Here is a 14,573-nt window from a genome sequence, read left to right on the forward strand (position 1 = left end):
AAAGGACAATGACACTGCTACTCTCTTACATTGCTCACCCTGCAGGAAGCCAGCATCTTGTTGTGATAACCCTCAGGCAGCACTTTGAGGGGCCTGTGTGAACAACTGAGGTCTCCCTTAGCAGCTAGAACCAAAGTGCCCACATGTAAGTAGCCATCTGTATGTGGATCCATGGGACCCAACCACATGTCTAGATGTGGTTGTAATATGACACATCTGACTGCAACCTTATGCGAGACCCTGAGTAGGAACTCCAACCCAGGCACTCCCAAATGCAGAAACCATGGAAACTGTGAGAGCTAATCCATGTTTAGTGCTCTTTTAAGACTCTATATTTGAGAGGGGGAAATGTTCCATAGCAGGTTAATCTTTCTTCTGTATCTGAGTGATAGTTTGAGCCTTGGTTGCTTGTTTCTCATTCAGCTCCCTGCTGATGTGCCTGAGAAACCAGTGGAGGATGGCCCAAAAGGTGTAGACCCCTGCCATTCATGTGGGAGACCAGGACGGAGCTCTGGGCTCCTGACTTGGTTTGGCCCAGACCTGGCTATGCAGGCATATTTGGGAAGTGAACCAGTAAATGGACGATCTCTCTCTCTCTCTCTTTCTCTCTCACCCCCACTTCTCATCTCCCTCACCCTCTCTCCCTCTCTTTTCTCTCTCTCTCTCTTCCTCTATCTGTCACTATCCCTTCTAGATAGATAGATAGATAGATAGATAATCTTTTTTTGAAAAAGCCACTACGCTGTGGATGGCCACATTTGTCACATAGCAATAGGAGCAATAGATGGCAAATACATATCCCATGATCAAAATGCTTCAACGGCTCCCCATTTCCGTCACAGGAAGTTAAAGTCCTCATGGTGACGTACAAGGTCCCTAAAGTCCTCGCTCACCCCTCACTGCCTTTGTAACTTCATCTTTTACCACCTCAGCTCCAGCTATAGTGACCCCCTGCCATCCCTCAAATATGCCTCAGAACTTCTGAACTGGCCATCCCCTCTCCTTCTGCTCCCAGGCAGGCTCAAATGTCGCCCCGTCAGTGAGGTGAACACTCCAAAAATGTGCAGTTTTGGAGTGCACATTTCCTACTCCCCAGAGTCCACTCTCCTTTTTAATCTTCATTTTTTTCTGAACACCTGAATTACTCATCTTTTTGTTACTACAACAAAAATACCTGAGAAAAGCAAACTTAGAAGGGAAAAGATTTATTTTAGCTCACAGTTTTGGAGATAGGTAGATAGATAGACAGATAGTTCACAGTCCAAGATCGGCCAGCCCCACCAGTCTTGTGTGTGCCGAGGGTGGTAGATGGCAGAATGTGTGCAGAGGAAACAGCATGTGGTGAACCAGGAATCAGACTCACAGAACCACCCTCATTCTCCATATCCATGTGTTTCTATAAATTTGCCATGATTGGGTAAATCATGGGACTCCATGGAGAGCCCAAAACACCTTGGTTGCAAGGACATGAGGTTGTCCTGTGGAAACAAGAAGATTAATTGGTGCGTCTCTGGAATCTTCCATGTCCAGTGAGAGCCAGAGGTATACAGTTACAGCATCGCTCCAGGCTTCACTCCAGCAGACTCACAGTGAGGGAAATTGTGCATGACTGGTGGGGCAGAAAGATGAACAACATTAACTATGGCCTCAGGATCAATTGATGTAGCAAAAAACATTGCTTTTTTCTTCCTATATTAAGTCATTTATACAGATTCTGGCAGGATACCAAAAGGGAAAAATTACATGTTACCTGGATTCCTTTTCTCTTCTAAAAAAGCCAAGGAAGAGTCCCTAACACAGTCATGCATAATTGCCTTTTCTAATCAGTCAGCGGTGTTACTGTTTGTTCAACTCACAACTTCTCACTACATGGAGAGATCCTGAGAGTGAGGGCCAGGAGCTCCCACCGTAGGACCATTTAGCAACCAGGAGAAGGAGGGGACACAGCCTAGATTTTTTTAAAGCCTTCACATGCATATACTCCAAAAAGGTTGTAAAATACTAACTAGATTTCAGAGTTCAAGTGTGAAATTACTGACTTCGTTTCTGTGGGGAGCAACCCGGACTAGACTAAGTTACTGGAATTAAGACTTATTCTATGCATCTGCTCTCCCACAATATGGCGCTGAGAAGGGAGAAGCAGCTTCTACACAGCTGCCTCCAGTTCAACCAATAAACTGTAGGACCTGCTCCTGATTGGAGGAGAGCAGCGTACTCGGCATGTGGGCAGCCGAGTTGGGATTGGTGGAAGGACTATAAAAGAGGAGAGAGACGGCATGCACCAGGAACATCTAAGGGGAACATCTATCTGAAGGAACACCTGTGCAGCCCCCGAGAGAGCCGGCCGGCGGTGTGCCGCTCCCCCGCGGAAGTGGGGAATGTGGCAGGGGGAACCGCCCTTCCACGGAGGTGGAAGGGTCGGTAGCCAACCCGGGAAGAACCAGCAGCAAACCCGGGGAGGGCCGAGCAGACAAAAGAACAGCGCAGGGTCCTGTGTCGTTCCTCCACGAAGACAGGGAGCGACAGTTTCCTGTAGAAAAAATTAAAATATTACTTTACAGATTTCTTACTTTATAAGTATTTCTGTAATATATGGAGAATGGCTGAAAGAGATAATCAAGCAAATTAAATATATATTAATAAGTAAGCCAATAAATGAATCATTTGTTTAAATATGATAATTTGTGGGGCTAGTTTTGCTTCACAATACTAGGTTAAGAAAATAGTTTAACTGCTAAAATAAATTTTATTTATTTATTTAAAAGGCAGAGTTACAGAGGGGGAGAGAGATTTTCTGTCTCCTGGTTCACTCTCCAAATGGCAACAATGGTTGGGGTGGGGCCAGGCCTAAGTCAGGAGCCTAGAACTCCATTCAGGGCTCCCACGTGGGTGGCAAGAGACCAATCACTTGGGCTGTGTTCTGCATGTCCAAGTGCATTAACAGGGAGCTTGATTAGAAGTGGAGCATCCAGGACTCAAATTGGCACCCATATGGGATGCCCAGTGTCACAGGGCATCCTAGCCAGCTGACACACGAGGTCCCCACCTGCTGTAAAGCAATCACAGATTTAGGATAATAACATTTTATGGACTATTTATTAGGACATTTTTAGAAAAACTGAGCAAATAGGACAGAGTTTTCATATACATCTTCTTTCCTCTCTCAAAGTTCTTTCATTATTAGCATCTGGAAATAGTGTAATATATTTGTTTCAAATGATAAACCAATATAAATATGAACCAGTTATGATTTATTACTATTAACTAAAGTCCAGGTTTACATTGGAATTCATGTGCTTTGTCGTCCAGTGTAAGATGTATAGGGCCAAGAGCACAGTCTACCTAGGCTAACGCTGCATTGCTAGATCTGTCAGTTACTAAGAGGGACATTGGGAAGCCCAGCCATAATCTACCGCATTCCGCACTCATTAGCAGGAAGCTGGATCAGAAGAGTGGAGTACCCAGAACTCTAACCAGGCACCCTGATATGAGATGCAGGCGTCCCCAGCAGTGACTTAACCCACAACACCACAATGCCCACCCCACAGAAACTCGTTCTTAAACAGACTCTAGGTCTTGCCAATCGGTTGTAATGAACTGCCACGATGCTGGAGCACTGATAATGTTTCCTAAGCTATTGAGGAGGGGATGCATTCCATAATCATGATAGAACCTTTAATTTTTGGAGAGAAGAATCCCTGGGCTACGGTCCCAAGAATCTCTTCACCTTCTTCCCCCACCCCACCTCACTAATGTGAGAAAGTCTAGAAGGGTCTCCAATGGTCTAAGTGCACTTTCTGTAGTTCAGATAAAGGAATGATAAAGTCTGCCTTGAAGGCACATTCTTGCTTCAGAGAACAAAATGCTGCAAGTGTATTTCCAGTGGTACTTTCCCCCTACCTCATGCCAGGAGCAAGAGGAAATGTTTTCCCTATCTTCACCTTGAAAACCTGATGGAATGTCTGGTAGCAAAACTCACTAAAATGTGAAAGCCCAGGGCAGGTGGTGTAGTGAGGTAGATGACGCTAAAACTTGTGACAACAGCATCCGGTACCAGATTGCCCATTCATGTTCCTGCTGCTCTACTTCTGATGCAGCTCCCTGCCAATGTGCCCCGGAAAACAGCAGAAGACCACCCAACTGCTTAGGCCCATGTCACCTATGTGGGAGACCCAGAAGGGGTTCCTGCCTCCCAGCTCCAACCTGCCCAGCACCAGCTGTTGTGGTCATTTGAACCAGAGGGTGGAAGTCTCAGTCTCTCTCTTTCTCCCCTTTCTGTGTTTTTTTTTTTTTTTTTTTTTTTTTTTGCCTTTCAAATAATGAAATATTTTTTTTAAAAATGTGGATGTTCCTGTAAGACTGAACTTCAGTTTCCCTGCACTTTCAAGGCTCAACTTAGCCTACATTTAGCCTCTAGCAATTTGCCAATTACTAAGAGTCCTCAATCCAGTACTGGCTCCAGCAGGCTTGAGAACCATCGCTCTCTGTCTTCCCCTATCCAGTTCTCTGGGAGGTGGATCAGCCTGGGACCCCAGTGCTCTGACACGTCTAAGAAGAGCTGCTGATTTGGGGCTCATTCAGTTTTTCTCCTGCTGTGTTGATGGAGTGAAGATTTCCAAGGTCTTCAACTGCCAGCACAGAAACCAGAAGTCCTGGTAGCAAAGTTTTCTGTGCACGTGAAGGGTTAAAAAGTTAAAAGCCGCTCCCCCTCCCCTCCTCTGGTGAACTTTCCTGACCTCATTAGACTTGCTCTGCGTAGCCATTCTCTTTAAAGTCAGTTAGTCAGTAAATTACCCCAATGTAAGCGTAACCTTAGTTTCACCTAAGTAAGATAGAAGAAGTCACCTCAGCTTCGTTCCATCCCTGAAAAACCACAGACAACACCCAGCTCCGCGGCAGGCTCTCAGTTCCCTGAACAGTCGCCACTTAAAACACAACAGCCTTTCTCATTCGCCGGTTGATTGACAACCAGCTGGAGGAGGACGACCGGGAACACCTGCGGATTCCCTCCCGCCCGGGCCGGCCGCGGCAGGAAGGCGGGCGCCCGCGCGGGCTGCGCGCTGCTGCCCTCCGGGTCACGTGCGCCAGAGCCCTCCCTCCACTCCGCCCTGGACAAAGGCGGCTGTCCCGGCAGGAAGCGAGAGCCGGCGGGCGGACGGAGAGACCCAGGCGTAGGGTCCCGGGCGCTGGAGCGCTCCCCCACCTGGTGCAGGTGCGCAGGCCGCGGCGCGCGAGCGGAGGGCAGGAGCCGGCCCCGGCGGGCGCGCACGGGCGCCCAGGAGGAGGCTCCCCGCGGGTCCCCAGCGCCGTGAGTACCGCGACCGGCCGGAGAGCCGAGGAGCTCGGCGGCGGGGAGCGACCCAGGACTCGCCCCTAGCGTGCTCGCGGGGAAAAAGTCTGGGCTCAGGTTACCGACGTCCGCACGCTGTGCACGGTAGCCAGGGGGCCGGCGGAGTTAGCGGGGAGGTTTGAGGAAATCGATGTGAAACTGAAAAGGAAATCTTAGTTGAGGGAGCGCAAGCAGTGTGTGGATCAGCGTCGGTCTGCGCAGAAGTTGAAGTTACTGATAGACGGACAGCAGTAGTAAGGTAAAAATGAATGCGTGGGATTAATGAATGCGTGGACACTTGGACGTAAACTTTAAATAACGCTGTGTTTCGCTGAAAAGCAGTCTGAGACTCATTGACAGGCCTGTGCTGAAGGGTTGAGAGCGATGTGCTGGAAGTGATACTGCTCTCGTTTTTCACAAAAATCGCGTTGGTTTGAAGATACTTGGTTTTCACGACTCCACACAGCGGTCAGATCCCAAGCCCTCTGCAGTGTCCCGGAGCCGTGTGCATTCAACTTCATCTACCTAAACAAATGCTGAGAGGTGTTCCCGCAGCAGCCAAAGTGCAGTTCCTCTGGCCTGATCAGCACTTCCGTTTGTCCTTTGAATCCAGGCTGGAATCTCAGAGGCCAGTGTCCTGTAGCAGAGCCTTCCCTGTGAAATGTTCCGCCGCCTTCGAAGGCTAGGCATTCTCGTAGTGTACCCTCAGAGGCTTTGCTCCGCTTTGCCTCTTTTCAGTCACATAGAGAGAAATTGATTTCCTAGCTAACACTGGCTCCTGCATCTTCAGTCCTGTGATTGCTCCCCCAGATACCTCCTGCACCTCTGTCCTATGGCAGCTCTGGAATCTGACCTTCGCTATAATCCACCTGCTTGATCCTTGAGCAGTAGCCTGTGCAAGCCACTGCGAGGCCGAAACTGTGTTGGAGCATAACAGTAAAATGCTACTGTTTTATTGTGTCTGCCCATACCTGTCTGTCTCTTTCTCCACAGCATCCCCATGCAGCGATGTGTTTTTTTTTAACAGAGTGCATACAATTTCAAATAAGTATTTTCCCAAGTAAAACTTACTGTAAAATTTTGAGCTGACCCCTGTTTTCAGTGAGAGTGTCCATGGTTATGATAAATAACATTTTGTAAGTGGTTGTATTTTTTGTTTTATCTGCAAGAAGACATGAGGAGCAATACATGGGCTTCTAAATATTTATCATTATAAAATAAAATGAGGAAGTGGTGACATCAGGTGTATTTTATTCATTATGTATCCACAAGAAATTATCACTGTAACATTAAATTTAGAGGGGGAAAAAAAGGTTTATTTGTTTCCTGTTGCAGAGAGTTTATTCTGAAGAGTCAATGAACAAAACAATCCAAGATGGTACAGTGAGAAAGACTATTTTATTTACCTTCTTTGATACAATTCCGGGTGTGTTGTCTCTCTTCTCATGTAGCTTGTACAGCTAAAAAGGTGAACTGTGTCTACTGTCCTGTATCTGGTTCTTGGTTGTTTGTGGTTTTGGGTTTTTCTTCATGAGGAACCAGAACTTTTTATTTAGCGTAGCAGTGTTGCCCAATAGTGCTTTTTGCAATGCTGAAAGTGTTGTCACCTGCACTGTGCTGTGTGGGAGCCACTGGCCACAGTGCTGAGTGAGCACCTGAAATGTGATTAACGTGGCTGAGGAGCTAAGGTGTTTTTTTCCTTTTCCTTTTTTTTTTTTTTTTTTTTTTTTTTTTGACAGGCAGAGTGGAGAGAGAGAGACAGAGAGAAAGGTCTTCCTTTTGCCATTAGTTCACCCTCCAATGGCCGCCGTGGCCGGCGCATCGCGCTGATCTGAAGGCAGGAGCCAGGTGCTTCTCCTGGTCTCCCATGGGGTGCAGGGCCCAAGCACCTGGGCCATCCTCCACTGCACTCCCTGGCCACAGCAGAGAGCTGGCCTGGAAGAGGGGCAACCGGGACAGAATCCGGCGCCCCGACCGGGACTAGAACCCGGTGTGCCGGCGCTGCAAGGCAGAGGATTAGCCTATTGAGCCGTGGCGCTGGCCCCTTATTTAATTTTAATGCAGGTGTGGTTATGCATATGTGACAGGTTGCTACCAGGATCACACAGCACAGGTGGCCGAGCAGCCGCCCCATGCTTCTCTGCTGATTATTGAATTGCTCCTTCCGCACCTGCACATCTTCTACAGGATTCTCCAAGTGTTTGTTCCAGCAGTGCAGTTGCTGCAAGTCGTGACAATACACAGGTTTATAACTTGTACCTCCTATGCGTGTACTGCTGAGGAGGAAAAGTGCCTTTCTCTGTGGGGATCCTGAGTGTGCAGCAGCAGTGTGACACACATAGGCCCTTAATGCTAGCAAAGTGGCACAGTCTTATCTATGGCAACATCTACACCCTGGACACTATCCTAGGCTCTGGGGGGCTCTAGTCCCCTCCCACCTGCTGGAAGCCAGGTGACCCCATGGCCCAACCACAGGTGTCAGCTCCACCCCCACCCTAATGGGATTCCCTGCCCCTCCCCAACTGCAACAGTTTAGCAAGACCTGTTCTTGAACACGTGGCGCGCAAGACCTGTTCTTTCAGTGAGAGTGTCCATGGTTATGACAAATAACATTTTGTAAGTAGTTGTATTTTTTGTGCGCGCGCGCACCCTGCCTCCCTCCCTCCCTCCCTCCCTCCCTCTGGCCCTCCCCCACCCGACAATAAACCCTTTCCTCTAACTCCAGTGTTTGGTATGTTTTGTGGTGACCTTACACTTAAGCTCAAGTCTGAACTATAACAAAAGCTTTTGCTAATAAGACACTTAATAGTTCTCAAAGCATTCAAGATGCCTTCTCATTTGAATGTCGCAACAACCAATTGAAGTAAACAGAGTCATTATACCAGTCTACCTACATAGGAGAATTTTTTCATAATGTAATAAAAATTGGATCCAAATTTGGAAGAAGTTTTGATTTCAAGATCTGGAAACATTTTTTAAATTTTGTATTAGTAATAAAAATGAAATGGTCTGTTGGTATTATAAATGAAAGCAATGAACATATAGTATAAACATACTGTATAATTGTATAATGTCTTAGCTATCTGTGAAAAGGACTCATAGCATACTTTTGAAAAACTGAATAGATATCATGTCTTAATCATAACTTGTTCACAGATTCAGGACTTCTGATGGCTTCAGTTTTATTTCTTTTATTTCAGAAACTCTTGGAAAACGCACCAAGTCTCACACTCAGGCGCTCCTGGAACCATGAGCAGCAATGGAACGGACCCAGCCATCGGATACATCTGCTCCTCCATAGCTATCCTTTTGTTTGGCTCAAACTTTGTGCCACTGAAAAAATGTGACACTGGGGATGGTAATTCACATTTCCATTGTCGTCAGCCTTTCATTGTTTTTAAATGTGAAGTTCTTCTTCCTCGGTATTTTAAAAATGATATCTACACAAATGAATTTTGTTGGCATGGGCATTTGGCCGAGTGATTAAGATGCACGCTGTTCTGTCAGAATGCCTGGGTTTAAGTTCCAGCTCTGTCGCTCCCCCTCTTCATGGAGGAACGACACTAGACCCTGCCTAGGCTTCCTATCCGAGTCACGGCACCATTATGTCGCTCCCCGTCTTCGTGGAGGAACGACACAGGACCCTGCGCTGTTCTTTTGTCTGCTCGGCCCTCCCCGGGTTTGCTGCTGGTTCTTCCCGGGTTGGCTACCGACCCTTCCACCTCCGTGGAAGGGCGGTTCCCCCTGCCACCTTCCCCACTTCCGTTGGGGAGCGGCACACCGCCGGACGGCTCTCTCGGGGGCTGCACAGGTGTTCCCCTTAGATGTTCCCCTTAGATGTTCCCCTTAGATGTTCCCCTTAGATGTTCCCCTTAGATGTTCCTGGTGAATGCCGTCTCTCTCCTCCTCTATAGTCCTCCTCCACCAATCCCAACTCGGCTGCCCACACGCCGAGTACGCTGCTCTCCTCCAATCAGGAGCAAGTCCTACAGTTTATTGGCTGAACTGGAGGCAGCTGTGTAGAAGCTGTTTCCTCCTCTCCCAGCGCCATATTGTGGGAGAGCAGATGCATAGAATAAGTCTTAATTCCAGTAACTCAGTCCAGTCCGAGTTGCTCCCCACACAGCTCCGCTCCCAGTTCCAGCTTCCTGCAGTGTGCACCCTGGGAGGCATTGGTGATGGCTCAAGTAGTCGGTAGTTGGGCTCGTGTCACTCATGTGGGAGACAGATCTGGATTGGCTCCTCACCTTGGCCCAGTCCTAACTGTTAGGGATATGTGAGGAGTGAACCAGACAATGGTCTCACTGTGTGTGTGTGTGTGTGTGTGTGTGTGTATCTCCTTCCATCTCTCAACTACATAACAAAAAATGGACGAATTCTGTTGCGCCTATTGCCTAATGAATAGAGCTTAAGATAAGTCATTTGCCAATGCTCCTGCCAGTTTGAGTGGGTCAGTAAAGGCTTACCACTAACTTGTGTTTCATGGTAAAGCTAGGGTGAGTACTGTCAAGGAAGCTTTGTAGCTATATCTTTTATGTTCATAAGAGGAGGAAATTATAGACAGTTCTAATAATAATACCAGTTTGGAAAACACAGATTTCAAAGACAGTTGATAAATTAGAGGACAATCTGGCCATAGCGTGAATTTTGTGCTTGTTTGTGTGCAACTTTGTCTCTAAAAAACAACTGGAAGAACACAGAAAATTCTGCCCACATGAATGAAGATGGTGATTATACACAAAATGCAGATGTGTACACACACACACACACACCTACCTGCATCTGGTGCCATAGCTCTCCATCCACTAACTTTACAATAATTCACCAGCTGCAAATCTGCTGATTCCTGTTTCCACAAGCGCACTTCCAGTCTTTTTCAGTTTAAAGTGTATATTCATTGTAGAATTCATGCGTTTTACCCATTAACCCATTGACCAGTTACAACTAAACTGTGCTTTTTATAAGATTACCATTTTTCTTGATACATTGCTGATAAAGTTTTTGAGTATTGTTCCCCAACATACTGCCTGTACACTCTGTGGTTTTTATTGCTTGAGGTTGTATAATGCAATGATTTTCAGGAATGCACATAACGTTAATGCAACATCGTGGTGTGAATTTTACAGAAAGAGAAGCAATAACATGTTTACCTACCTGCCTTCCATACTGAAGCCAGGAGAAGGAACTGGAGATATTACAGTGAAATACCACATAACATGTGCTCTTGCCCCCAATGTTTTGTCTCCATGCTACTTAAAGTAAGATGACAAATCTGTTTCCTCCTGAGACAAGACTTTCTATTTTTCTTTGAAATTGGGACAGGAATGAAAACTGCTAACAAAAAACAAGCTATGGAATCCTGTGCAAGTCTTAACCAGCTCTTTTGTTTTCAGTTTCTCATTTCTTTTTTTTTTTTTCTTTTCTTTTCTTTTTTTTTTTTTTTTTTTTTTTTTGACAGGCAGAGTGGACAGAGAGAGACAGAGAGAAAGGTCTTCCTTTTGCCGTTAGTTCACCCTCCAATGGCCGCCATGGCTGGCGCGCTGCGGCCGGCGCACCGCACTGATCCGAAGGCAGGAACCAGGTGCTTCTCCTGGTCTCTCATGGGGTGCAGGGCCCAAGCACTTGGGCCATCCTCCACTGCACTCCCTGGCCACAGCAGAGAGCTGGCCTGGAAGAGGGGCAACCGGGACAGAATCTGGCACCCCGACCAGGACTAGAACCCGGTGTGCTGGCGCCGCTAGGTGGAGAATTAGCCTATTGAGCCGCGGCGCCGGCCTATCATTTCTAAATTGAAGAATTTATAAGATGAACTTCCTGTTCATCTCTGAGATACTGCCCTTTTGTCTTAGAGGTTAGCAGTCAATTTTCGGTCTCACCTCTGTATGGCGATAAATAGAACTAGACAAAAATCTGGCAAAGTTACAGTCAAAAGTAATATGCTCAGTTGTACTTGCCTCAGTGTTTCTTTGACTCTCTAAGATTTCTTTATTATTCCCCAAATCCTCGATGACACGAAGCTGGAGAGATGTACAGATATAACTCTTAGCACCAGCTGATGTTCATGTAACTGGCAAATGGCAACTCGGGGCATAGAAAGCAGAGTAACCCTGATCCAGAGTAACTAGTTCTCATGCCTGTGTTGTCTGGTCATCTTGGGCGTTAACCTTTGTGGGAGCCTGGATGTTTTAATCACTGTTTTAACTGTGCTGTTCTGTTATCAATGCCATTTTTATGATGGACGGCACTGTGATTTATTGTGTTTTTATTTTTATTTTCATTTTATTTGAAAGGCAGAGATGGAGACAGGGATTGGTATCTGCTGGTTCTGTCTCCAGTGCCGTCAGAGTTGGGCCAGGCTGAAGTCAAGAGCCCGGAACCCATCCCAGTCTCCTACATGGGTGACAGCTACGTGAGTACTTGAGCCATCACCTGCTGCTTCTCAGTGTGTTAGCAGGAAGCTGGAATCTGAAACAGATAGCTGGGACTCACACTGGGCACTCTGATACAGGATGCAGGCACCCCTAGTGGTGACTTAAAAACACCAAACACCTACCCCTGGGTGTGATTTTGAAGTAGAAATACAAGCTTGTTCTTGCCAGTGTTCTCAGTAGAAAATTCTTGATTTGTCTAATAAGTAAGGGGAAAATAATGTTAAACATGGGGCCGGTGCTGTGGTGCAGTGGGTTAAAACCGCAGCCTGCAGCACTGGCATCCTATATGGGCACTAGTTCAAGTTCTGGCAGCTCCATTTCCAATCCAGCTCTCTGCTGTGGCCTGGGGAAGAGGTAGAAGATGGCCCAAGTGCTTGGGCCTCAGCACCCATGTGGGATAACCGAAAAAGCTCCTTGCTTTTGATCGGTGCAGCTGCATTCGTTGCGGCAACTGGGGAGTGAACCAGCGGAAGGAAGACTTTTCTCTCTTTCGCTCCCTCTCACTGTCTTTAACTCTACGTCTTAAATGAATACAATCTTTTCTAAAAAAAGAGAATGTTACGCAGAAACACAGTGTGTATAGATAGACTTCAGAATCAAACAACCTGGGCGTAAATTCCAGTCCTACAAATTTCTAGCTGTTTGGTCAAATTGCCTAATCTCAGATTGATTTTCTTTGTCTCTGAGTTAGGATTAATTATTATGCAGAGGAGTTGTAAGAATGAAATGTGCAAGTGCCTGGCATACAGACATTCAATAAGTTGTGGTCATGCCTTTAATATCTCATTGATAGTCCAAAGTCCAGATTTACTCAAATCAACTTGATCCAAGGGTGCCACCTTCTTTTGTTTCCAGGTATGTTTCTCCAGTGGATCCTTTGTGCTGCCATCTGGTTGGTTGCCTTGGTGGTCAACCTGATACTGCATTGCCCCAAGTTCTGGCCTCTTGCAATGCTCGGGGGCTGCATTTGGGCAACAGGTAATGTGTGATACAACTTACTCTATAATCAATTAATACAATGATCAAAATAACTCACAGTCGGAAAATAGAACAAATTGTAATTCTGAATAATCTTAGTCATGGATACTAGAAATTAGGTACTTAATTTCTTTCTTTCAGATGCTTACTAAATATTTTTTGGTTCATTTCCTGGTTTGTTTCTCTTATAATTTCTTTCCAAGTTCCTTGTGGAAAATTGTTATCATAAAAATGTTTCAATCTTTTTAAGTGTAACTAGTATTTATGTGCACTGGCCTTTCTCACACATGTTTGTTGGACAAAATTTATTAAATAGACGTCTCAATACCATTTTTAGGACTTATCCCTAGTAGAGGGGAAACATAGACACATTATTATTTCAAAAGTATTGATTCAGAGAAAAGCAAAACAAGTAAAAATTTTTGTCTTATCAATATCTAAAATATATACCGGAATCTGTGCCCTCTCTCAGCCAGGCAGCACTGTTGGCTTTCAATTGATACAAACACATGCCATCAATTTTTTCTCTTTGACAAAGAGAATTCCAAGTATCAAAGTATCTTTGACAAAGAGAATTCCAAGCATCCATCCATCCCAGGTGCCCCGAGTGGGGAGTCTACTATGAAAGAATCGCAAGTGTGGATGCTGTAGGTAGGCTGCTGGCAGGATTGGAGCGTGGAGGAGAACAAGGAGCCAGTGCTGAGTTAGGATTTTCTTGTAGGTGATTAGGAGGGTGGAGATATTGATGGTTGTGAAGACACAGGGAAAGAATACAATAGCCAGGGGAAGTGCTTAATTCAGTTTGAGAACTTCTGAATCTAAAGGTCTTGAAGCGGCCACAATAGAAGACATGTGGTTGCAAACTTCTTACTGGAAATTTGGAGCATAACACAGATTCTGTGCAGACTGGCTAAGTGCAAGGATCGCACGCCTCTAGTTCACAGCTGAAATCATGATATTGGGTCATATATTCACAGAGACTATAGCAAGGGGAGGAGCGTGCTCAAGGGAAAGTCTTAAGTGGGCATTTAAATCAGAAGGAGTTATGGAAAGTGGAAAAAATCAGCCAGAGAAAGAGCTGAAAGGGGAAAACAGGCGGAAAATCAGATGAAGACAACTTAAAACCCAAAAGAAGGAACCTTTGAAAAAAAAGGCCGTTTGGTAGGCAGAGAGAGAGCGAGAGAAGGAGACAGATGAGAGTTATCCACTTCTTCACTCACTCAGTGCACTCAGTAGCCCAGACAGGGCCAGGTCGCAGTGAGGAGCTAGGAATCCCATCCAGGTTTTCCATGTGGGTGGTGGGGAACCAGTCACTTGAACCATCACCTGCTGTTTCCAGGGTGTGCGTTACAGGAAGCTTGCTGGAGTTAGGAGCTAGAGCCAGGTAACAAACCCAGACACTCCAGTGTAGCATGTGGGCATCATAACCACTGGGCAGACCACCTGCTCCCAGAGAAAATTCTTTCAGAGGAGTTTGTGGGTGGGAGGCCAGACTGCTCAGCAGACAAGAACTGTTAAAAAGAAGGTGATGAACTTGGGTTTCGTCCGGCATTGTCTGCAGTAGCTTGGAGCTATGAATGCAAGAATCTGGAAGACAAGTTCGTGAGCATAGAAGGGCAAATTCGAGGGCCAGATTGGGGTCAAAGACTAGAGTCTAAAGGGATAATCACTGCTACTCTGATCATTGACAGCTTCTGCAAGAAGTCACAGACTAGAGACCTATGTCAAAGGTGAAGAACAGCTGTAGAGTTAGGCAAGAAGTGAATTCGACATCTTTCTCTGTAGGATTATTTCCTAAGCCTAGTTCCTTTAATAATCACAAGTCTGATGCCCAA

The 14,573-nt window shown here is 46.1% G+C and overlaps 1 protein-coding gene across 20 annotated transcripts in view; it reads left to right on the forward strand.

The window, feature by feature from the left end:
- Nucleotides 1-5,026: 5,026 nt before the first annotated feature.
- Nucleotides 5,027-14,573, forward strand: part of TMEM144 (transmembrane protein 144) — a 43,046-nt gene continuing 33,499 nt past the window's right edge. For 4 of the 20 annotated variants that reach the window (XR_016211539.1, XM_089301858.1, XM_089301857.1 and 1 more), the window contains exons 1-5: nt 5,039-5,212; nt 5,943-6,015; nt 7,417-7,573; nt 8,530-8,687; nt 12,616-12,738. Coding sequence is in view for 11 of the 20 variants with exons in the window: in XM_089301858.1 (XP_089157984.1) it covers nt 5,991-6,015; nt 7,417-7,573; nt 8,530-8,687; nt 12,616-12,738 (463 nt within the window). In the remaining 9 variants the exon portion in view is untranslated. Of the gene's footprint in view, nt 5,589-5,942; nt 6,016-7,416; nt 7,574-8,529; nt 8,688-12,615; nt 12,739-14,573 lie in introns of those variants that run through there. The other 16 variants (XR_016211533.1, XM_089301861.1, XM_089301856.1 and 13 more) reach the window with 14 other exon arrangements.

This window comes from Oryctolagus cuniculus, chromosome 8, assembly GCF_051225735.1.
Source record: "Oryctolagus cuniculus isolate XC-2025 breed Fujian yellow rabbit chromosome 8, ASM5122573v1, whole genome shotgun sequence".
In the NCBI taxonomy this organism is placed as follows: domain Eukaryota; kingdom Metazoa; phylum Chordata; class Mammalia; order Lagomorpha; family Leporidae; genus Oryctolagus; species Oryctolagus cuniculus.